Source organism: Corvus kubaryi, unplaced genomic scaffold (genome assembly GCF_017639235.1).
Source record: "Corvus kubaryi isolate FWS band 111438036 unplaced genomic scaffold, C.kubaryi_AGA036_p1.0 37373, whole genome shotgun sequence".
Classification (NCBI taxonomy): domain Eukaryota; kingdom Metazoa; phylum Chordata; class Aves; order Passeriformes; family Corvidae; genus Corvus; species Corvus kubaryi.
The window spans coordinates 498,603-519,702 of NW_024581121.1; the positions used below are offsets into that span (position 1 = coordinate 498,603).

A 21,100-nucleotide genomic window follows, 5' to 3' on the forward strand; every position below is an offset into this window, starting at 1 on the left:
CCCGTGGGTGTCCCCACGGCTCAGGGCAGCCAGGGACGCTGATGCCGAAGGTGGCTCAGCAAGGCGTCCTCAGCCCCGGGGGAGGGTGACTGTCACCTCCTGCACGGGTTCGCCCCCTCCCTGTGCCCGGCGGGCTGGGGGCTGCGCAAGAGCCCCCCCTCCCCCCCACTCCTCTCGGCTGGCGGCCGGCCAGCATTGTTCTCGCCTCCTCCTCCTCCTCCTCTCCCCTCCAGCTGCATCTGGCGCCGGAGCTTTCCTGGGCTCCAGTGGAGGGGGAGCCTCCAGCTCCAGCCCCACAGAACCCCCCAGCCTGGGCTCCCCTGAGCAGGGGGCTGGGGGGCTTCACCCCCATTCCACTGTGGAGGAGGGGGAGCCTCATCCAGCAGCTGCATGTGGAGCGGGCATGGGGGGTTATGGGATGCAGCTTGGCCCCCAGAAGGGTATTTTTTTGGGGGGTCCCCTTTAACTGCTGAGCAGCCAGCTCGTGGCTGGAACCTCCCATGGGGTGAGCGCAGGGCTGAAAAAGGGGGGCCTGAGGCTATGTGGGGGGAGTCTGCCTCCATGGTGGGGTTTCCAGGGACACTGAGATGATGCAGAGGGTCTGGGAGGGTGGGTTCTGGAAGGGGGAGAGGGGTCTCGAGGGGTGACAAGGACAGGGTGAGGGACTGGGGGTATGCGAAGGGTCAGGGCTGTTTCGACAGGGGATAGGGGCAGAGGGACAAGGCGGGGGTTGCAGGGCTGGCAAAGGGGGGAAAGGAAGGGGACAGACCCCTACCTAGGCTTAGGGTCTGTGTCCTCCCCTGCCGGAGCAGGAGGAGCTGGGAGCAGCCGCGGGCAGGGGGAGGCAGGATCAGGCACCTCCCGGTTGTGTAAGGATGGGGAAACTGAGGCACACCCGAGATCAAAGCGGGGCAGAGTCACTGCCCCGGGCTCCCACTGCCCCACGCTCAACCCCACACCCTGCCCCACACGCCGTCCCACGCTCAGCCCCACACACCAAGTTGGGATTCGCGTTTAATGCCAAGTACAAAGTCACCACCCTCCCGCCCCAAACAAACAAAAAAAAAAAAAAAAAAAAAAAGAAAAACTTCTAAAATTCTTCCAAAAATAAATTAAAGGGAAGGGACGGGTCCCCCCCAACCCCTCCTGTCCTGTGCAAAGAGAAAAGAGCCACCCCCTCTGCATCCCAGGCCTGAGCCAGGCTCCAGTAAGGAAAGAAATGGGCAAAGCAAGGGGCGGGAGCAGTTTGGGGCCGGGAGTGGGGCATCCCCGAAGGGGGTGGGCAGTTCCCCTCTCCTCACACTGGTTCCAGCACAAGCTTGGCCCCATCAGAGCAGATGGGGAAACTGAGGCAGGGGCACAGGGCACCCTCTCCTCCTCTCCAGCCAGGGCTGAGCTTTCCCAGTGTGGGATGTGCCCACTGGCAGCTAGACCTGGCCCCACACCCCCCAAGCACCCCGGCTATGGCAGCGGTGGCTCCACTGCCCCGGGGCTGGAGGGAGGGCAGGGTAGGGCAGGGGGGCCTCACCCGGCAGGGCTGGGGGGCTCTGCCGGCTCCCGGGGGGCGAGGGAGGTGAAGTGCTGTCGGAAAGGCGACCTATGTACATCCCTGAAGGTGGCGGCTCCGCGAGCCCCTTCCCCGCCGCGCGGCCCCGGCCCTGCCCCGCCTGCCCCCAGGGGGCTCCGGCCCCCCCGCTATGAGGTCTGGCACTGGACGTGCTGGCGCATCCCGTCCTCGAAGTCGTCCTCGTGATAGGCTTCTCCAGCGTAGGGCCGCCGGCCGGGCCCGCCGTGCGCCGTGTAATCGCTGAGCTCCACCTCCTCCGTGTCCTCCGTGGCCATCACCTCCTCCTGCGGCGGGAAGAAGGCCTGGAGCTGGCGCAGGCGGTCAGCGGGGAGCCAGCCCGGCTCGGGGAACTTCACCTGTGACCAGAGAGTGGATGTGAACCGCGGGGTGGCAACTTGGCAAGCCCAGAGGTGCGAGATGGCAACTCCCACCCCACTCCAGCTCACCTCGAACTGCAGGATGAGCTTTCCTTTCTGGAAGGGGCTCCTGTAGACAGGCATCCCCTCGTTGGGAATACACTTCAGGTCCCCAGGCCGGATCACGTCACCTGAGAGACAGACGAGGGTCACTCTGCTGCACTGGCAGCTCCCGGGCCCCCTGGCTCTCTCACAGGTGCATCCCCGAGTCCCCCCCTCACCTGGTGGGGAGGACACGAGCAGGGTGCGGTTGTCCAGGGTGCGGATCACCTGCCGGCACCCGCACAGGGCGTCTGCCAGGCTGATCTCCCTCCTGACAATGAGGTCGTCACCGCTGCGCCGGAACACAGGATGTTCCTTCTGGTCCAGGACAATGATGATGTCCCCGGGCTCCAGGCCAGGCACCTGGTCCCCCTCCTCGTGGAAGGTGATTTTCTGCCCATCCTTCATGCCTGCGAGGAGTGCGGGGAAAGCTCAGGGCGCGTGGGCCACTTTGGGGTGACCCCGCTCCGCGCTCGGCCCTGTCTCACCTTTATCCAGGTGCACGCTGAGGATCTTCTTCTCCCGCACAACCTTGCGGCCGTTGCAGGTGAGGCAGCAGTCCCGGGGCCGGATCCACTCGCCCTGGCCCTGGCACTGGGAACACACCGTCTGGATCTGCTGGATCATGCTGGGCCCCAGCTGGTGGATGCGAACTTCCATGCCCGAGCCGTGGCACTTGGGGCACCTCCTCTGGGCACCCTCCCGCACCCCGCAGCCTGTGCCGAGGGGAACAGGGGGTCAGGCAGCGGGGCAGGGGGTGCTAGGGCGGCCCCCTGGCCCCTGCAGCCCCTCACTCACCTCCACACTTGCGGCAGATGATGTTCTTCTGCAGGGACAGCTTCCGCGTGGAGCCGTTGTACAGGTCCTCCAGCGACACCGAGAGCTGGTGCACCACTGTCTTCCCTGGGCATGGGGGAGAGCTCGGCTCAGTGCCTAGCTCAGCACCAGCCACGTGCCACCCCCCATGCCACAGCTGGACAGGCGCTGGACACCACTCAGGGTCACCAGCTCCCCCGAGAGCCAGTCCCGCTCCTTCCTCAAGGAAGGCAGCAGGGACACGGACAGCGACAGTTTCACTCCAGGCTGGGCATCTCCAAGCCTGGATCCTGCCGGCTGCCCTGGGGCAGTGCTGGGTCCCCAGTGTGGGCAGGGCACGGCTCCCATCCCAGGGCTCTCAGCCACCCTCCAGCTGTTCCAGCTGGAGTCGCTGGGACGCTTCCCTTGGCCTCCTAATTGCCCTGCTATTAACTCATGCCATCTCAGCAAGAAGCGCCTGGCGAGTCACCCGTCCCGAGTCACCCATCCCTGTGACCCAGGCCGAAGGCATCCAACAGTCACCGGGGCCGGCCCCGCACGCCCCGCGTCCTGCTGCCACCCCCGGGGCCGCACCGGTGACTCAGCTCCAGCCCCGGGGTCGGCGGGGGAAAGCCGGGACAGGGACAGGGAAGGGCCCTTTGAAGAGCGGCAGGTGGAGAAAGTAATGAGGGTGATGAGGAGCTGCACCGGGCTGTGCCGTGGGGGCAGAGACAGTCTGGGGATCCCAGCGTCCCCAGAGCCAGTGCCATACTGGGCACCAGCCCGCTCTCACCCCAAGGTCCCAGCAGGTCTGTCACCCCCTGAGACAGTGCTGTGCTCACTCACTCACAGGGGTCCCAGCAGGTCCGTGACCCCCTGAGCCATTGTCACACAGCACTGGGCGCCAGCCCTCTCCCACATCAGCGGTCCTGTGTCCCCCAGGCCAGTGCTGTGCTGGGCACCAGCCCCCTCCCAGCCAGAGGTCCCAGCACATCTGTCACCTCCTGAGCCAGCACCATGCTGGGCACCAGCCCTCTCCCACCCCGGGCTCCTGGTGGGTCCCTTATCCCCGTACCTCTCCTGTCTGCCCGGCCGCGCATCCGCACTCCCCCTCCAAAGAAGAGATCGAAGATGTCCATGGGGGAGCCAAAGCCGCCGCCTCCCCCGCGGCCGCCCAGGCCACCTTCCTTCATGGCCCGCTCGCCACCACGGTCGTACAGCGCCCGTTTGTGGGCATCCGACAGCACCTCATAAGCCTGCGAGATCTGCTTGAACTGGGGAGGGGGAGAGGCGGGTGAGGTGGGAGAGAGCCAGCCGGGGGGGGCCGGGGGGCTGCACGTACCCGCTCGCCCTCGCTGGGGTTCTTGTCGGGGTGGTAGCGCAGCGCCAGGCGCCGGTATGCCCGCTTGATCTCGTCCAGGCTGGCGCCCGGCCGCACGCCCAGCAGGTCGTAGTAGCCCGTCTCCTTCACCATCTTCCTCGCTGTGACGTGCTGGGACAGGACAGAGCTGTGAGCCTGGCACCCCTACCCAGCCTGGGACCTCTGCCTGGCCCGTCACCCCCTGAGCTGGCCCAGGACAGCCCCCCCGAAATCCCCGTTGATCCCGGTTCTCTCCCTGCACGACCCTACCTCAGTTTCCTCCTCAGCAGCATCCGTGGGTGACAGGGGGTGGTGGCCGGGAGGTGACATCAATGTGACAAACAGACCCCACACAGGGGTCCTGCAAGTGTGTGTGTGTGTGGGGGGGGGTGGAACCCAAGGCCGGTCCCCAGGGTGGAGGGTGGGTAATGCCCCAAAGCCCCGTCCCACCGCGGGACCCCCCAAAAGGCTTTGATCCCTGTTCCCCTTCATGCACAGCCCTGCCCCAAGTGTCCCCCCCGCGGCAGCATCCCGCGGGTCGCGGGGTGTCAGGGGATGTCTGAACGGGGTGACATCCCACTCCCCGGGTGCGGGGACAGCCAGGCACCGCACGGGGGTCCAGGAAGAAGGGGCGGTGTCGGGGGGCTCCGCGATCCCCCCCGGGGCCATACACCGCAGCCGATAAGCCCCGACATGTTTATCTTGAAACACGGGGGCGCGGGGAAGCGCCCGTGACCCACGCACGAGTAAATAACCGGTTCCGACACCAGACCGGCCTCCCCGGGGCTGGAGCTGGGTCCGTCCCCCGGGACCCTCAGGGCCGACGCCGGGCCCGGGACCCTCGGGGCTGGCCCTGTCCCTCTAGACCGGGGCTAGGTCCTTCCCGCCCGGTCCAACCCAGGACCCCCGGGTGTGGCGGCTCCGCCCGCCGAGGGTCGCGGGGCGGGGGTGTCGGAGGGTGCTGGGGCGGAGATGACACGGTGACATCCCGTTTCACAGCCGCGGAGGAAGCCAGACCCCACACCGGGTGTGGAGGAGCGGAGCCCGAGCGCGGCGGGGGGGTCGCCCCAGAGACCCCCGGAGCCCTCCAGGCCCGCCGGTCATCCAGCCGAGCCACCTCAGGGCTGCTCGGGCCGGGACCGCCGCTGACACCGCCGGGGCGGGGCGGGACGACTCCTGCCGGGGGTCCCGGGGAGGTCTGGGGGGTCCCGAGGGGGGTCTGGGGCTCGCAGCGGGGTCCCGGGGGCCGCCCCCCCCCACTCACCACCGCCGCCGCTCCGCCGCCGTCTCCGAACTCTCTGGAAGCCACGGGCACGCCCCCCGCTCTGGCCCCGCCCCCTCCGCGCCGCACGCCGCGCCCATTGGCAGAAACGCCCTCCTCCGCCCGCCCATCACCCCGCGGCCCCGGCGCTGATTGGTTGCCGTGGTGTTCCTTGCCGGCTAGAGAGGCGGGTCCGCCGTGTCGCCTTACGATTGGCTGAGATGGCGGCCGGGCCCGCCCCCAGGGCCTACTCCTTGTCGCTCATTGGCTGGGAGCGGGTGGCCAATCAGAGGGAAGAGTGGGAAACGTGAATGCCGGGGGCGTCCGGCAGGGGGCGCGCGGGGCGCGCGGGGCGGGGCCGGGGCCGTGTGGGCGTGGCCATTGCCGTGGGCGTGGCCGGGTGGACGGGGCCATGTGGCGGTGGGCGGGGCCATGGGCGTGGGCGGGGCCGTGGGGCGGTGGGCGGGGCCACGGGGCAGGGGCGTGGTTGTGGGGGGGGCCCGGGGCGGGGGTCACGGGGGCAGTCGGTGTGGGGGGCGGGGGACGTGGTCGGGAGCGTCCCTGGGAGACTCCGGGGGTCCTGGGGCGGGGGCAGAGGGGGTTTTTGGGTGGCTCCGAGGGGTCGCAGGGGATGCTCGAGGTGGTCTGGGGGGTTTCAGGGAGCCCTGCGGGAGTGACGGGGGGTATTCCGGGGGGGTCCGGGATGGTAACAGGGGGGTCCTGGGTGGGCTCGGGGAGTCCCGGGGAGGGGGCGGGTATCCAAGAGGGCCACAGGGGGTTCTCGCGGTGGTCACAGAGGGGTCCTGAGGAGGATTCGGGGGTCCCGGTGAGGGGACCGGTACCCAGAGGAGTCCCGGGGACTCCTGGTGGGGTCACAGAGGGGTCCTGGGGGAGTCACAGGTTCGTTCTGGGTGAAACCCGTGGGGTGAGTGGGTAAGGGGGGGTCACAGGATGGTCCCTGGAGGTCTGGGGGATCCTGGGAAGGGTGATAGGGAGGCCTGGGGAACTCACAGGGAGGGCGAGGGGCCTTGGGGGGTCTCTGCCCTCCCCTGTGCACTGGGGGTGCCCACAGAGAGCCCAGCAGAGCCTTTCTGGGGTGCCTGGCTGCATTCCCCCTCCCCAAACAGGCTTTCCTTGCAGGAGGGATGCCAAGAACAGGAAGGGGTCTGGGGGCTGAAGTGGGGGGTCTGAACTTGGGAGCCAGTGCCTGTCTTGAGGGCCGTGGGCCTGAACTGGGGGTCTGGTCCTGGGGTCAGGGATCTGTCCAGGGGTCAGAACTGGGGGTCTGGGGTCTGAACTGGGGGCTGGGATGCTCCAGTTCCCTTTGTCCTCCCTCAGGGCACTGTGGGGGGGATCAGGACCTCTCCTCCTGGGCCCCATCCAGGGCTGCTCAGGCATTTCTGTGCCCCCCCCCAGACTCTGGTGTCCCCCTGTGCCCCCTGCAATGGCCTCAGGTCAGTCCTGCCCAGGGTCTGCCCAGGGGTCACTGGGGTGGCTGTGGCCAATGAACCCCTAGGGGGGGAGGAGGAGGAGGAAAGGGAGGGGGAGGAGGAATGGGAGGGGGAGGTGGGTGCCGGAGGTAGTGGTGGGGTTTGGGGGGTGCAGGCACCCCCGTCATGACCTCCCCTCCCCGTGCACAGGCCCAGCCCTGCTGTCCCCCCTGGCCATGTTTGGCCAGGCCGGGCTCCTGTGCAGCTCCTGGGGGGCTGCAGGGCAGGGCTGGGGGATCCTGCAGGCCTGGAGGTGATAAATCCCCCCCACCCGAAACCCAACCCCAGCTGGCAGCTGCTGCCCCCCCAGGGCCAGAGACCCCTGGCCCACCTGCCCCGGGAATCTGGGCAGAATTCCAGCCAGAAGCTGCTGCCAGTGGGTGACCGATGGCAACGGGCTGGGAGCAGGGTCTGACACAGGGTCCCCAAACTGGGAATGGGGTTTCTAAACTGGGAATGGGGTTTCTAAACTGGGCACGTGGTTCCCAAACTGAGAATGGGGTCTCTAAACTGGGAATGGAGTCTCTAAACTGGGCACATAGTTCCTAAACTGGGAATAGGGTTCCTAAACTGGGAATAGGGTTTCTAAACTGGGCACGTGATTCACAGACTGGGAGCAGAGTGTCCACACGGGGAAAGGAATCCCATATGGTTCCCAAACTTGGGATGGGGTCCCGAATTGGACACACGGTCCCCAAAGTGTGAAACTGGGAAAAGGGTACCCAAAGTGGGAATGGGGCCTCCAAACTGGGCACGTGGTTCCCAAACTGGGAAAGAGGTTCCCAAACTGGGAAAAGGGTACTGAAACTGGGAACGGAGTCCCCAGCCCACTGTGGAAGTTGTTTGGGACAAGGAGTGCTGGAGCCAAGGGCCCTTCCTGTCCCTTCCCAGGCTGGATCCGGTGGCTGGCGGTGACTCAGGACTGGCTGCGGTCACATCCTGTCCCCGCCGCGTGCCCCTGGCCTGGCACTGCGCCCCAAACCTCCCATGGGCACTGGGACCGGATCCTGGGGGCTTGGCCCCATGGCAGGTTTGGCCACAGGGGTCGGGCCTGGCCCCGGGGCAGGGGACACAGCCCGATTGTCCCAGTGCCACCTGCGCCGGGGTCCAGCTGCGTTCCCATGGCTGAGTCACCTCCGGCACCCTCTGTGCCCATCCCCGATGCCCCACAGCGTGGCGGGGGTGCAGATGGGTGTCCCAAAATCAGGAGGTGCTCTGCGGGGGCTTCTCCTCTCCGCATCATTGATTCATCCCCTTCCTGCCTGTGGCCGGCCCTTGGCAGGCTCGATGAGAAGGGAAACTGAGGCACGGTGCTGGCACATGTGTGTGCGAGCTGGCCGGGGTTTTTTCCCAGCCCGTTCCCAGCTGCTCCCGTCCCACAGCCCGTGTCCATGTGCCACATCCCGGGCTGGCATGGCTGGGGTTCTCAGGGTGCCAGGGGGGTCTCGGGGGAAGAAGTGTTCCCTGTCCTCCCCAACTCTTTGGGGCAGGTAATGGTGCAGGGATAGGGGTCAGGGAGTCAGCTCGAGGGTGGGCTGGGACAGTGGGACATCGCTCCAGGGGTGAGGGGGGATCACCCAAGAATGGGGAAGCATCACCCCAGGGATCGGGGATCATTGTTCCAGGGGGAATCATCAGTCCAGGGATGAGGGAACATTGCCCCAGAGGGAATTTATCCCCCCAGGAATGGGGAAGCATCACCCCGGGAAGATGAATCACCCTAGGAATGGGAAGGCATCGCCCCAGGCATTGGGGTGCATCGCTCTGGGGGGCTGCATCACCCCAGGGATGGAGGCAGCATCATCCCAGGGGGATTCATCACCTCCGGGACCCCACCGCCCTCCCTGCCGCTGACGGACGGCCCCAGGCGCACATTCCCGGCGGGATTGCCCCCGGGCTCGGCCTCAGGCATCCGAACCGCCCCGGGCTGGCAGCAGCTGTCGCCGAGCCGGGGCACGGGCGCTGCTGGCGGGTCACGACCCGGCAGCTGGGCGAGCCCCCCAAGCCGGGGCAGAGCTGATTTTAGCCGGCGGGAGCTATTCCCGGGGGTCTGACCCGGGTGAAGGGCGGGCGAGAGGGTGACCGAGCCACCCCCCGCTCCCGGCGTGTCCCTGGAGGTGCCACGGGCAGGGACGGTGCTCGTGGGGGTGGCGATGCCTCCCTGGGGGGACGCCCACAGCCCCACTCTGCTCTCCCGTGGGAGACCAGCCCGCCTCTCCCGTGGGGATTTTGGGGTCCCTATGGATTGCCCCCACCGCGCATCCCCCTTGGGAACAGTCCCGGCGCTCTGGTGGCCCCAGCGTGGCTCCTGCTCGCCTGCAAGCAGCATCCCCAAGGGCTCATTTTGAGGAGGGGAGCGGGGGCTGCCCGCGCCCCTCCCGCTGTATTTTTAGTCCTTTCCTTATAAGGTTCCCATGAATTTTGGGAGCTGAGAGCGGAATGAAGTCATCGCTGAGGTCATCCCGCCTCATCCCCCCTCCCCGTCCTGGCGCGGGCTCACCCCACAGGGAGTTTTTGTGAGGGCTCCATTGAAACTCCCCTCGCCCAGCCTGGGAGGAAACAAAACCCTTCCCTGACTGGCAGGGGGCCAGGCTGCGGGGGGTGCAGGGGCTGTGGGGGACTCTGGGGGGCTGCGGGGGGCTCCAGGGGCTCTAAAAGCTCCAGCCCAGGCAACAATTGGCAGCTCCCGCAGAGCTGCAGCCCCCAGCACCCCCTGCCCCCTGCACACTCCTGTGCCCCCCGGTGCTTGCGCCCGGCTGTGAGCAGGGTTGGAGTGTAGGGCACCTCCATTTCCCTTTCCAGCCCCCCAAAGCAGCGTGGTTCCCAAAATCAGCCTGTGTGCACTCGGCTGGGGGTGGGACAGTGGGTGCTGCCTGTGGGGCCCCGAACACTCTGGTTGGGTCTGATGGAATTTGGGGTCAGGGGAGATGTGCCCAGTGGGTGTCCGAGCTGCAGCCCCAGCCGGGGTGGTCGTAAAGTAACCCAGGTGCCCTTTTTCCCCCTGCCAGGTCATGTTTGGTCCTGTTGTAGTCACACTCAGCACTGAAGGACAGTCCAGGTCCCACGGGGGACACTCTTGATCCCACTGAGGACAAGCTTAGTCCCATGAGGGACATCCTTGAACTCACTGGGAACATGACCGGTCCCATCACAGACACATTCGGTCCCACTGGGGACACACTGGATCCAATTGGTGACACACTTGATCCTGTTGGGACACACTCAGTCCCCTCGGGGACACACTCGGTCCTGTTGGGGACACACTTGGTGCTGGGTGATGGGAACACTCTTGTCCCATCACTGCCCAGTTCTTCGGGCACTCGCCAGCCCCAGACAAGCCTCACCAGGGTTTGCTCTCCTGGCTGCAGCCCCGGCGGATTCCAAAGGCCCCGGCAATCTCCCCCATCCCCCCAGCTGACTCCCAGACTTTGGCACTTCATCCCACCCTCCTCCTCCTCCTCCTCGCGGGGAGGAAGGGGCTCCCCCTCCCCCCGCCATCTGTCCCCCCTCATCACTCTGTCAGCACCGGCTGGAATGTGGATTAATTTCGGGAGGAATGTCACCCCCCGCATGGCGAAGCCTCGCCCGAGCCATCTCCGTCTCCTCCTCGACATCCTCCACCGCTCTCCTGGCCCGGGCACCCCCAGCTTTGGGGACCCCTCGGGGGGCACTGGGGGCTCGGGGGGTGCTGCTGGAGCCGCTGCCAGGCTGATGCTGCCCAGGCAGCCCGAGGTGTGTTCGGCCAGGGGCTGATTGAACACAGACTCGGCGCCTGATTAAACTCATCAGAGGGGGATTTTTTATTACGGTGTTTGGATCCGTTGGAGTTTCACCTTAAAAGGAAACTGTCGCCTCCAGGCAGGGGAGGGGGCCGGGGGCTTCGCAGGGAGGAAGGCAGCTAAATGTTGGGTTCTTATCGGTCCCTGGCTCCGAGCATCCCTGGGCGCTGGCACGGGAATGACCGAGCTAAATCCGGCGCGTGGACAAGCGCCGGGGCCAGCCAGGAGGGCAGCCGGGGCACTCGAGCAGCGATGCTGAGCACACCCGTGGGCGCAAGGCTGGCGAGCCCCAGGGATGCCATGGCCACCCGAGTCACCGCGTCCCTTCGCCCGGGTGACTCAGCCCTTTGCCCGGCATAAAGGAGCCCATTCTTCAGCGGGAGGCTGATTCATGCGGCTCTGCCCGCGCCGTCCCCACGCCCGGCTGCACAACGGGGCGATTGAACCCCGCCGGCTCCTCGCAGCCCCCCTGAAGCCCATCACCCTTTGGGTGAGAGGGTCCCCACCGCGGTGCCGGGGTTCCCGCAGCTCCCGGGGCCGGGATCCGCGGGTTGTTCCGTGGGCATCCTGCCCAGATCGGGCAGGAACAGCGGCTGGTGCTGCTGGCTCCTGGCTCCGGGCGCTGGCACGGGCACTGGGTGGGCTGGGCTGGCATCCCGCCCCGCTCCTGCCGGCAGCCCAGGCGGAAGCTGGGAAGTTCCCGGCCAGCAGCGAGCCCTGAGTGGCATTTGCGGGGCCCCAGGGGTGGGGGAGCATCACCTCGGGGCGCGGCATCCGTCTGGGTCGGGGGAGTATTGCAGCAGGGATGAGGGTCCATAACCCCAGGGGGCTGCATCACCCTGGGAATGGGGGCGTGTCCTCCTGGGGGTGACGCCTTGGGTTTTAACTTTCATATTTTTCAAATCCTGCACTGCCTGGTGTGTAACTCTGAAGTTTCTTGTAGCCTGTTCACTTCTCTCTCATGCTCTGTAGACATAACAAAGCCTCTCTGGGCCTGCTCTCCAAGGACACCCAGACCGTCCCAGGCCCAAAATGTGTAAACCAAAAGCCTCTAAAGGGAGGCAAGCTGAGGGAAATTACATCATTAACTGAAGCTTTAATTGGAGAATTAACCCTGATATGCAAATGAACCAAACCTATAAAAGTGTGAAGAACTCATGACCTGGGGTCTACCTTGGGGTCCATCTCGGCAGTAGCCTCTGGCCCCCAGGGGTACCTTTGAAGGCCTTTCAGATAAATACCTCCCTTTATTCCCTTATTCCTGTCTAGTCTCTGTTTTTAGGTGGCCTCCCAAGGCATCAGGGGCATCGCCCCAGGGGGCTGCATCGCCCCAGGGATTGGGGCCACGCTGCTCCAGGGATATGCATTGTCTTAGAGATGGGGGAGCATCACTGCACGGACGCTGTCCCCAGCCCGTGCTAAGCAATGGCTCCAAGTGCACCTTCCCAGCCAAAAGCAGCCTGGAAGTGCAACCCCCCCAAACCGTGCCCTCCCCTGCCCCCCAGCCCTGCCCAGGGGCTGCTGCCCCTGCCCCCCCAGTGAGGAGAGCCGGGGCTCTGAGTGGGAGGATGAGGCTTTATTAAATTAATGTCGAGGCAGTGGGTACATCCAGCGTGGCTCAGCCCCCAGTGTCAGCGGGTTGGGGACCCTGGGGTAACGGAGCCCCAAGGCTCTGAGTCCCGGGGTGCAGTTTGGGGGGGTCCCTAGCCTCCAGCTGGGCTTCCTGGGGAAAATACTGGGGGAGTTGAGAGGAGAAGATTGCAGGGAAGGGGGAAACACAGAGTTTAAATTAAATACAGCCACGGCAACCCACCCAGAGGAGGCTCAAAATGAAGCAGGGGTCCCAGAGCAAGCATGCGAGTTTGGGTGGGCTGAGGGGTGGAACGGAACTTGGTGGTTCTTCACTCTGAAAAGGGGTGCAAAAAATCCACACAAACATGTTAAAAACCACAAGGAGACAGGGAAGCGTTAGGAGGGCGGGTGGGACAAGTGGGGGTTCTGGGTTTTGGCAGGAAGGGGGCTACCAGAGGGCTCCCCCCGACTGCTGTCACTCGTCCCCTGAGGACCAGGGCTCCTGCTCGGCTCTGAGCCGGCACGCTGGTGGCTGGTTGGGCACGAGGCACAGGACGTCCTCCCCCAGAGCGGGGGGCACAGGGCTGGGGTCAGCTCCACCAAGCTTTCCCCTGAGGGTGGCATCCCCCAGCTTGGTGGCGGTGCCATCTCCAGGGCTGGGGGGCTGCGGTGGCACCACCGCCGAGGGGTCTGCGGTCTCTGTGGGGAGCTCCTGTGCTGGTGCTGTGCTGGCGATGCCGTTCAGCACCTCCTCGGTGAATTCAGCCAGGTCTTCCAGACTGGCCTCCCGGTGCAGCCCGTTCTGGGCCTGGGCCAGGCCCTCCATCTCTGGGACCACATCTGCTGGTGCCTCCTGCACCGTCGGCTCTTCCTCGCTGGATGAGGCGGGCGAGGAGTCTTCCCCTGCATCCTGGGGGAGCTCGGTCCTTCCAGGATCCTGCTGCCCACCCTCTGCCACCCTCACCCCCATCAGCTCCTGGTTGAATTCCAGGGCCTGCTCAACTATTTCCAAAATATCCGAGTCTTTCATGATATCCACCGGCACCTCTGCAGAGAGAACAGCTGTGTCAGGGATATCGGGAATCACCTCTGGAAAACCCCCCTGCTCCAGCGCAGAGCCCAGTGGAGGTGGGCTGGCCTCGGGGTGCTGCTCGTTCCTGGGTGAAGGAGGGCTGTCACTGTCGAGTGCTTCCTCCTCCGCGGATGGCTGCTCTTCCAACAGCTGCTCTGCTTCGTCAGGCACCGCCTGGGCCTGGAACCCTGCTGGAGGGGCGGCCTTGGCCGTGTCATGGAGAGCCGTGCTGGGCTCATCCTCATCTGCCCCCTCCTCCTCCTGCCCTGCCAACCCCAGGCTGCAGCCTGGGAGGGTTGTTGCTCCACTGGCATCCCTCTCCAGCTCAGCTGTGTCATGGAGCTCCTCATCCGATTCAGCGGCCAAACCTTCCGAATGCTCCGGTCCCTCCCATGCTCCGGTGCCTGTGGCACCCTGGGCTGGCTCGTCAGTACCTCCTGCTGATGATCCCACGGCCCTGAGACAGCTGGAATCTGCTTCAGGCTCAGCTGGGCCTTCCTCCAGCTCAGCAGTGTTGTCCTCATCCTTCGGCATCTCGGCTTCTTCAGTGGGCATCTCTGTATCGTCATCTGCTTCCCCAACAAGCGCCTCGAGGTGCTCTTTGCCCTCTGGCACTGGAGATGCTTCTCCAGGAGCCCCCAGATCATCTTGGCTGCCTTCAGTTGCTTCAACTTTAATTTCTTCAAAGTCCTCGGATATCTCGGCTTCCTCTGAGCTGGACGCCTCTTGGTTGGGAGCAGAGACCATGAAATAACCTTCCTCCTCCTCAGCACCCTCTGCCACAGCAGCCACCTCTGCCCCTGCCTCCTCTTCAGGGCTCTCTGGCATGGTGGGAGTTGGTGGCTTGTCCCTCCCTTCCAGCCACCCTTCACCCTCGTGAGCTGGGTCAGACGCAGGCGCTGTCTCTGTGGTCTCCTCAGTCTCCGGCAGGTTTGGGCTGGGTGCACCCACCGCCAGCATCTCCCCTTCGTAGAGGTGCAAGGGTGTGCTGTCTGGCAGCATGTCCTCCAGCTCCACCCTCCTGCCGGTGCCCCGTGTGGGCTCTGGGTCTCCAGGGGCCTCCTCCAGTGCCCACTCGCCACTCTCCACGCTGTCACCTGGCACCTGCTCCAGTGCCACGAGCTCTGAGCTCGCCGGCTTCCCCAGCTCTGAGCTGAGCTCGGCATCAGCATCCTCATCCTGCACCTCCCATGGCTCCTCTGGAGCCTCGGCCAGCTCCTGGCTGTGCCCTTGCTCAGGGGCACCTGGAGGGGCTAGGTCAGGCTCTGCCACGGTGCCCTCCTGCTCCTGCCTCGCCAGCTCTGGTGCCAGCTCAGCCTCTGGCAGTGGCTGCTGCTGGCTCATCTCCTGGCTCTTGGCATCTTCTTCATCATCTTCCTGGGCTTCCTCCAGCTCTGCTGGCGATGTGCCATCTCTCTCCTCACTTTTCAGCCTTCCTGCACTGCTCGGGGTGTCATCTGTCCAGGCTGGCTCTTCTGTCCCCAAAACTCCCTCTGTGTCCTCTGCTGTCGCCTCCCAGTCCTCTGGACAGGGCTCTTGGCCACTGCCATCATCCCCCCCAGCCCAGGGCTCCTCTCCTGGCTTCAGCTCCTCCTGTTCCCCCCCTGCTTCCACAGAGCCGCTTTCCTGCAGGTCCTCAGGCTCCTCTGGGGCTCTGCTCTCCCACTCCAGGGTGTCACCTGCCACAGCCTCTCCTGCCTCAGGATCCTCTCCTGCCCCGGGATCCTCTCCTGCCCCGGGATCCTCTCCTGCCCCAGGATCCTCTCCTGCCTTGGAGCCCTCTCCTGCCTCAGAGCCTTCTCCTGCCCCGGGATCCTCTCCTGTCTCGGAGCCCTCTCCTGCCTCAGAGCCTTCTCCTGCCCCAGGATCCTCTCCTGCCCTGGAGTCCTCTCCTGCCTCAGAGCCTTCTCCTGCCCCATGGTCTTCTTCTGGCTCGGAGTCCTCTCCTGCCCTGGGGTCCTGTCCTACCCCATGGTTCTCTCCTCCCAGCATCTCCCTGCTGGCCTCTCCCTTTTCTTCCTCGCCATCTTTCACTCTGCCTGTGTCCTCCCCTCCCACAGAATCTTCTTCAGCTCCTAATGAAGCCTCCTCTGCTGGGATGGCCTCATGGACACTTGAGGGCTCCTGCTCTGGGCACAGCTCCTGTCCCCTTTCCTCCTCTGCAGCCAGATCCATCTCACACACGGGCATTTTCTGCTGCTCAGACCTTTCCTGCTCTGCATCAACAAAGTCCTCTTCCAGGTGACCTTTTGTGGGCAAAGCCAGGTGGCTTTCTGCAAGGACAGCATGAGCAGATTCTCTGTGCAGACACTCCTCTTCTTGCACATCTTTTCCTTCTTCCTGGAAATCTCCATTCTCCTCGCAGGGGCTGTGGAGTCCCCTCTCCTCCTCCTCCTCCTCTGAGGGGTGTGATGGCTCTGTGCTTGGGGTCTCTGCCCTGTCCTCCTCTTGCTCTGGCTTTTCCCAGCTGGTCACTGTCTGTCCAGGGAGACCCCTGTCCCCTTCCTGGGCCTCCACTTCTGAATCCCTCGGGCTCAGCACAGCAGGTACTTCCTCCTCCTCCTCTTCCACCCACGCTCCCAAATCTTCCCGGCTCCCTGAGGCACTCAAGGAAGCGGCCATGCCCGGTGGGGACATGGCTCTGTCCTGCAGGATGCTGCTCTCCACACCCAGCCCCTGGAGCACGACTTCCCCAACCCTCTCCTCTGCTTCAGGGCTGTCCCCATGCTCAGATCCCTCAGAGGGGTCTTGCTCTTCCCCAGGCCCCTCTGACACAGCCCCTCCACAAGCCTCTGTGGAGAAAACGGGGCTGGGGACACGGGCATCCCGGGGGGCCCCCACGGTGCTGAGCGTGGGCTCTTCTTTGGGCTGAGCATCATCTTCCATTGCCTTGAGCGCGTCCTCCAGCGCCTCGCTGACCAGCTGGGCCGGGTACTGCAGTCTGCGGGCGGGCGCCGCTCCCAGGGGCTGCTCACTGGCATCGGGAGTGTCCTCCATAGCTCTGGACAGAGGACACTCCGTCCCTTGGCTCAGCACTGCCCCGTCTCCCCCCGGCCAGGCAGGACCCTCTCCCCCAGAGCTCCCCGGCTCCGGTGGCGAGGGACTGGGGGGCTCCGGGGAGAGAGGAGGGGCAGCTCTGCCTGCCTGCGAGGGGCTGGGTGTGGGGTGGACAGGGGCTCCCGGCCCCCCAGCCCTGCCGGCAGCTGGCAGTGCCGTGGCATGGAGGACCGAGCTGAATTTTTGGAGCTCCCTGGCACGGGGGCTCTGGCTTTTGGGTGCCAGGGTGTCGCTTTGGGGCTTTGCTAGCTGCCCCCTGCCCTCTGCCCTGGGGAAGATGGAGGGGCTGGCGCAGTGGTCTCGGGGCAGCAGCCGCCTGGTCTCAGGGCTCGCTGGTACCAGTTTGCTGCTGCTGCTGCTCACCTCCAGTTTGAGATCTGCAAAGAGTGAGGTGGAGCCGTGAGCGGGCAAGAAGCCGCTCCAGGGCTCTCCCAGCCCTCCCCTGCCGCCTGGCTGCCTCTCGCTGCCCCCTGTCCTATTTTTAAACGGCTCCTTCTTGGAAAGTGGGAAATTCCTCCCTCTTGAGTGCAGCGGATGCTGGCAGTCCCAGGGGATTCAGCATCAGGCCGGGACAATGCTCTGGCCAGCTGCAGCCACAGTCAGGTCCTGCTGCTGGGGAAAGTGTGCAGGTGACAAGCTTTCCTTGTTTTTTTGGGTTTTTTTGTTTTGAGGAAAAAGGAAATGCTCAGCCTGTTACCACAGCCCGCCGTCCTGCTGGGCAGATCCGTTCCTGCCCTCCCCGTGCATGGCAGGGAATTAAAAAAAGAGGCGAAGGAGCAGATAAGCCTTATCTGGGCTGTGAGCCCCGTGCCAAGAGCCCTCGGGCGCTGTTCGCACCTTCCTATCGCGGCCGGGCAACCGCTGCCAGGAAAATGCAGGAAAATGTGTCTAAATCCAGCCTCACTCCCCGAGCCCTCCCGGGGTGACGCGGTGGCGATGCCGGGCTGGCGCCGGGGGTCCCTTACCTCGCACACCATTGGCCAACCTGAATTCCCCGGCTGGCATCTGCAGGCGGGTGCTCTCCGCTTCCAGCAGCGTCCTGGAGGAGGAGAGGAGCACGGTGGGTGCCGCAGGGTGGGTGCTGCGGGGAGCTGGGCGCTCCCTGTGCGCCCCAGCTCGCCCCGCCGGGCTGCGGCAGCGTCAGGACAGGTAAACCGAGGCACGGAGTGGCTACGGATGGTCGTGCTGCTCTGTCACGGAACGGGGGGACCGAAGAAGCCCCCCTTGCTCCTGTCTCCCCTCCCATCCCCCCGTGCCCGGGATTAGTGTCCGTGCAGGGTGACATCATGCTCTGCCGGGGAGGCCCCTCGCCTGGGCTGGGACAGCCCCTATTCTCATGCTAATTGTCCCCCCAGTCCCTGGCAGGCGGCCTTTGTGTGGGGCCATCTGGAAGGGCTGCGGAAGGGCCACAGGGCTACCCCTACCGAGACCTCCCGTGTGCCCGAGACCCCTCTCGTGCCAAGACCCTCCTGTTCCTGCCGCGGTGCGAAGCTCGGCCCCAGCTCCCTGCCCACCGCATGCCGGGGAAGCGGCCACTCCCAGTCCCGTTCCCATCGGGAACCTCACCTGTAGGTCGCCACTTCCAGGCTGAGGGACATCTTGAGGTGCATGAGCTGCTGCCTGTCCTCCAGCACCCGGGCGATCTGCGCCCGCAGGCTCTGCTGCTCCTGCTCCAGGGCCTCCATCGCCAGCTGCGGGTAGCACAGGGGGGTCAGGGGCACCCCAGCCCCGCCTGAGCCCTGCCGGTCCCTGCGGACCTGGACAGGTGGCTCGGCTCATCCCCTCAGGACGCTGCAGGGACAGGAGTCCTGGGCGCTCGATTTTAGCACGGGGGGCTGAGGGTGGGGCAAGGAGACGAGCAGGGCTGAAAGGCGATGGGGAAACGGCTGCTGGAGGAGGGAGGAAAGGCTGGGGTGATTCAGGGCTGCGGGACGCCGGCGTGGGAAAGAAACAACTTTCAGGCGAGCAGTCGAGGCCGCGGCACCCTCTGCCCCAGGACAACCCATGGCTGGTCCCAGGACCTGGAACAAAGAGGGACCCTTCCCCGGGAGTGTTCGCGCCGTTCCCGGTATTTCCAGCCCACCCCGCCTCCACCTCCCTCTGCTGAATCACTTTTGCAGCTGTTGAATCGCAGCTGCAGTGAAGTCGGCCGGAGTTTATCCTGCCCGCACCCCGCCGCTGCCTGCACCCCGCACCGGGAGCAGCGGCTGTCGTTATCCCGGGATCCTGACTCTGGAGCCCAGCAGGACATGGAGCAACCGGGCAGGGTGCTGGGGGAGGACCCGGTGTCTGGGTGCTGCTCCCCTGCAGTGGGGTGGCCCCGGGTCTCTGTTGTACGGGGGACAGGGATGTCCCCAAGCCGCTTTACTCTTCCTCCCGCTCTCCTCAGCTTCATCCGTAGCTCATCCAGGGCCGCCGTCCATCCCTTCCCTGGGGTTTGTTCCCTCTGTCTTCCCTCCTCCCATCCATCTCTCTCATCCCTTTGCTCAGGGATGTGCCCTGAGTGCCCACCCAGGCACCCACAGCCCCCTGCTCTCCCCCTCCCCAGGGACCCAGCACCTTCCCGCTGCCTTCACTCGCCTGGAACTTTTCTGCCTCCCCGCGCTGCTCCTGCCACTGCTGGGCCAGGCTCTCCTCCAGCATCTCCTTCCGTGCTTTGAGACCCGCCAGGTCCTTCTCCAGGTGCTGCAGCTGCAGCTGGCTCTGCTGGTTGTCCTCCACTGCCTTCCACAGGTTCTCCTTGGCCTGGCAGAGGGAACCCTCCAGCTGCGACACCTCTGTCTTGTAGGTCTCCACCGCCCCTTTCCAGATCTCCGAGAGCCTCTTGGAGTAGTCCTCGACCTCCACTGGCTGGAAAGCCACCGGTGCACAGCGGAAGCTCTCCAGGCTGTGGGAGAAACTCGCAATCTCCTGGTCCAGCCCCGCTTTCTCCTCCTCGTGCACCTCCAGCAAGGCTTCCACCTCCTTCTCCAGCTGCACGGCTCTCTCCTTCAGCCAGATCTGTGCTCTCCTCTCCTCCTCCAGCTCCTTCCTGCTCAAGGACAGCTGCTTCTTAGCTTCTTCTCGGGCTGCCTGCTCCTTCTGGCACCTGCTTTTCACCTGCTGGACCTCCTCGTACAGATTGTCCCTGGCCAGCTCGGCCGTGCACTTCTCCCTGAAGGCGTGATCCAGTGCATCCCGCAGGGCTCGCAGCTCCTCCTCGTACTTCACCCGCCACGAGTCCCCGGCCGGGCTGCTCTTGGTGCTCTGGATTTCAGCTCGCAGCACCTCGTTCTCCTCCTCCAGGAACTTCACGCGGGCCAGGTACGCCTCCAGCCGCTTGTTGAGGTCCCACATCTGCAGAGACTCCTCTCCCAGGGCTCTCGCCCCTGCGAAACTTTCCGTGCTCAGCATCGGCGCTGCCGGAGGATGCCGGGGCTCTGGAGCCGGCACTGCCAGAGGAAGACGCCGGGGGAGGAGGATGCCGGGGAGAACGCCGAGTCAGAGTGGGAAGGCAGGGAGGGAAGCGAGTGGCTGCGAGCAGAGGGGAGCGCAGCTATTCATACTCTGCGGTGGCGAGTGGGAGGCCCCCGAGACCCGGACGAACAGCCGGCTTTAACCCTTGCACAGCCGGGCCGACTCCAGCCCACGTGGGCTCGACGCTGAGCTCTGATTTCCCAGCCCTGGGGAAGAGCAAGGTGCTCCTTCCCACTTTGGAAGTGCGGCTTGAGGGCTTGGATCCTCTCCCGGTGTGGCTTGGCTGGGAATGCCCTCCCTAAAGCCTGAGGGCCACGCCAGGGAGCTGGAGGGCTCCCGTGGGGCTCGGCGTGGAGCTTGGGAGATGTCCAAGGGCAGTTGGCAGATGCCCATCCTGAGGGCTTGGCTGCAGCACTCCTCCGAGGTGGCCTGTCAGCTCCGTGCTGCTCCAAAACCTCGGGGCAAGGGAGCCCCAAAGGAGCCCAGCGAGAGTCTCACAGTCCCGGGGAGGTGATGGCTGCACCGAGGACGTCGGTGCCTCTTGGTGCCCGGGACTGTCTGGGGCTCAGCACAAGCCACGGCAGGTCCGGTGCGCTGGATCCACCCACACGGAAATCCCTTTGCAGAGGGAGAGCTGCCTCGGGGAGCGCAGCGCGTCACCCCAGCCGATGCCTCCCTGGGGCGCTGCATCCAGCTGTGTCCAGCTGCAGTCTTCCTTCTTTCCAGATGTCCGCGGCGGGATGTGCTGAGCAGAGCCGGGAGCCCAACGGGAGCTGCTCCTCCGGCAGCCTCCGAAACTTGGCAAGCGTCGGCTCCGCGTTTGGTTTCCTGACTGCCGTCAGGCAGTCACGGTCGAGATAGGAATCGCTTCCCGGGGAGCATTTGGGGATTAGGATTTTTGATTTTCTCTTTTTATTTACCCCAGCTGACTTATTTTGGGGGAAGGGCAGTGTGCTGGCAAGGGGCGGAGATTCAAAAATTCAAACTCGGGAGGTTTCTGTGAACAAAAGGGGCAGGAAAATGTCACTCGGGGAGAGACTTGTTGCCAGCGCTTTCTCCCGGTCCTCCCGCTCCCAGCAGACGGTGCTTTTTCCCACGGGAGGGTCCCTGCTATGTCCTCACCAGGGCACGGAGGACAAGAATGTCTCCTCCCGAGCTGTCCCACGGGACCGGCTCTAGGCGAGCGCTTCTGGAAAGACAAGCAACAGTCCCCTCTGCTGGCAAAGGCCACCC

At 65.1% G+C, this 21,100-nt stretch overlaps 2 protein-coding genes across 4 annotated transcripts; both read right to left on the bottom strand.

Annotated features, from left to right (window-relative positions):
- Nucleotides 1–1,001: 1,001 nt before the first annotated feature.
- Nucleotides 1,002–5,510, bottom strand: LOC121667688 (dnaJ homolog subfamily A member 1-like). 2 transcript variants are annotated; one of them, XM_042034630.1, is made up of 8 exons: nucleotides 5,445–5,510; nucleotides 4,163–4,312; nucleotides 3,896–4,094; nucleotides 2,824–2,928; nucleotides 2,514–2,741; nucleotides 2,205–2,435; nucleotides 2,014–2,114; nucleotides 1,002–1,923 (listed from the first exon to the last, which is right to left on the bottom strand). In XM_042034630.1, exons 2-8 carry the CDS (start codon nucleotides 4,292–4,294, stop codon nucleotides 1,696–1,698), a joined length of 1,224 nt encoding a protein of 407 aa, XP_041890564.1. In that variant the 5' UTR covers nucleotides 4,295–4,312; nucleotides 5,445–5,510; the 3' UTR covers nucleotides 1,002–1,695. The 2 variants fall into 2 exon arrangements, with proteins under 2 accessions (XP_041890564.1, XP_041890563.1); XM_042034629.1 differs by lacking the exon at nucleotides 5,445–5,510 and adding an exon at nucleotides 4,451–5,356.
- A 6,761-nt stretch (nucleotides 5,511–12,271) lies between these two features.
- NES (nestin) lies at nucleotides 12,272–20,739 on the bottom strand. Of its 2 annotated transcripts, XM_042034602.1 has the most exons (5): nucleotides 18,992–20,739; nucleotides 17,978–18,102; nucleotides 17,377–17,450; nucleotides 15,161–16,788; nucleotides 12,272–15,124 (listed from the first exon to the last, which is right to left on the bottom strand). In XM_042034602.1, exons 1-5 carry the CDS (start codon nucleotides 19,802–19,804, stop codon nucleotides 12,758–12,760), a joined length of 5,007 nt encoding a protein of 1,668 aa, XP_041890536.1. In that variant the 5' UTR covers nucleotides 19,805–20,739; the 3' UTR covers nucleotides 12,272–12,757. The 2 variants fall into 2 exon arrangements, with proteins under 2 accessions (XP_041890536.1, XP_041890535.1); XM_042034601.1 differs by having other exon boundaries at nucleotides 12,272–16,788.
- Between the last annotated feature and the right edge of the window lie 361 nt (nucleotides 20,740–21,100).

Coding starts and splice junctions, on each gene's coding strand:
- LOC121667688 (XM_042034629.1), bottom strand. CDS start 4,849: ATGGCCCCGGGGGGGATCGCGGAGCCCCCCGACACCGCCCCTTCTTCC. Junction 4,095..4,162: donor ACCCCAGCGAGGGCGAGCGG/GTACGTGCAGCC, acceptor CCCCCTCCCCAG/TTCAAGCAGATCTCGCAGGC. Junction 2,929..3,895: donor CGGCCGGGCAGACAGGAGAG/GTACGGGGATAA, acceptor CCCCATGCCCAG/GGAAGACAGTGGTGCACCAG.
- NES (XM_042034601.1), bottom strand. CDS start 19,804: ATGCTGAGCACGGAAAGTTTCGCAGGGGCGAGAGCCCTGGGAGAGGAG. Junction 17,451..17,977: donor CTGGAAGTGGCGACCTACAG/GTGAGGTTCCCG, acceptor CTCCTCCTCCAG/GACGCTGCTGGAAGCGGAGA. Junction 16,789..17,376: donor GTTGGCCAATGGTGTGCGAG/GTAAGGGACCCC, acceptor CACTCTTTGCAG/ATCTCAAACTGGAGGTGAGC.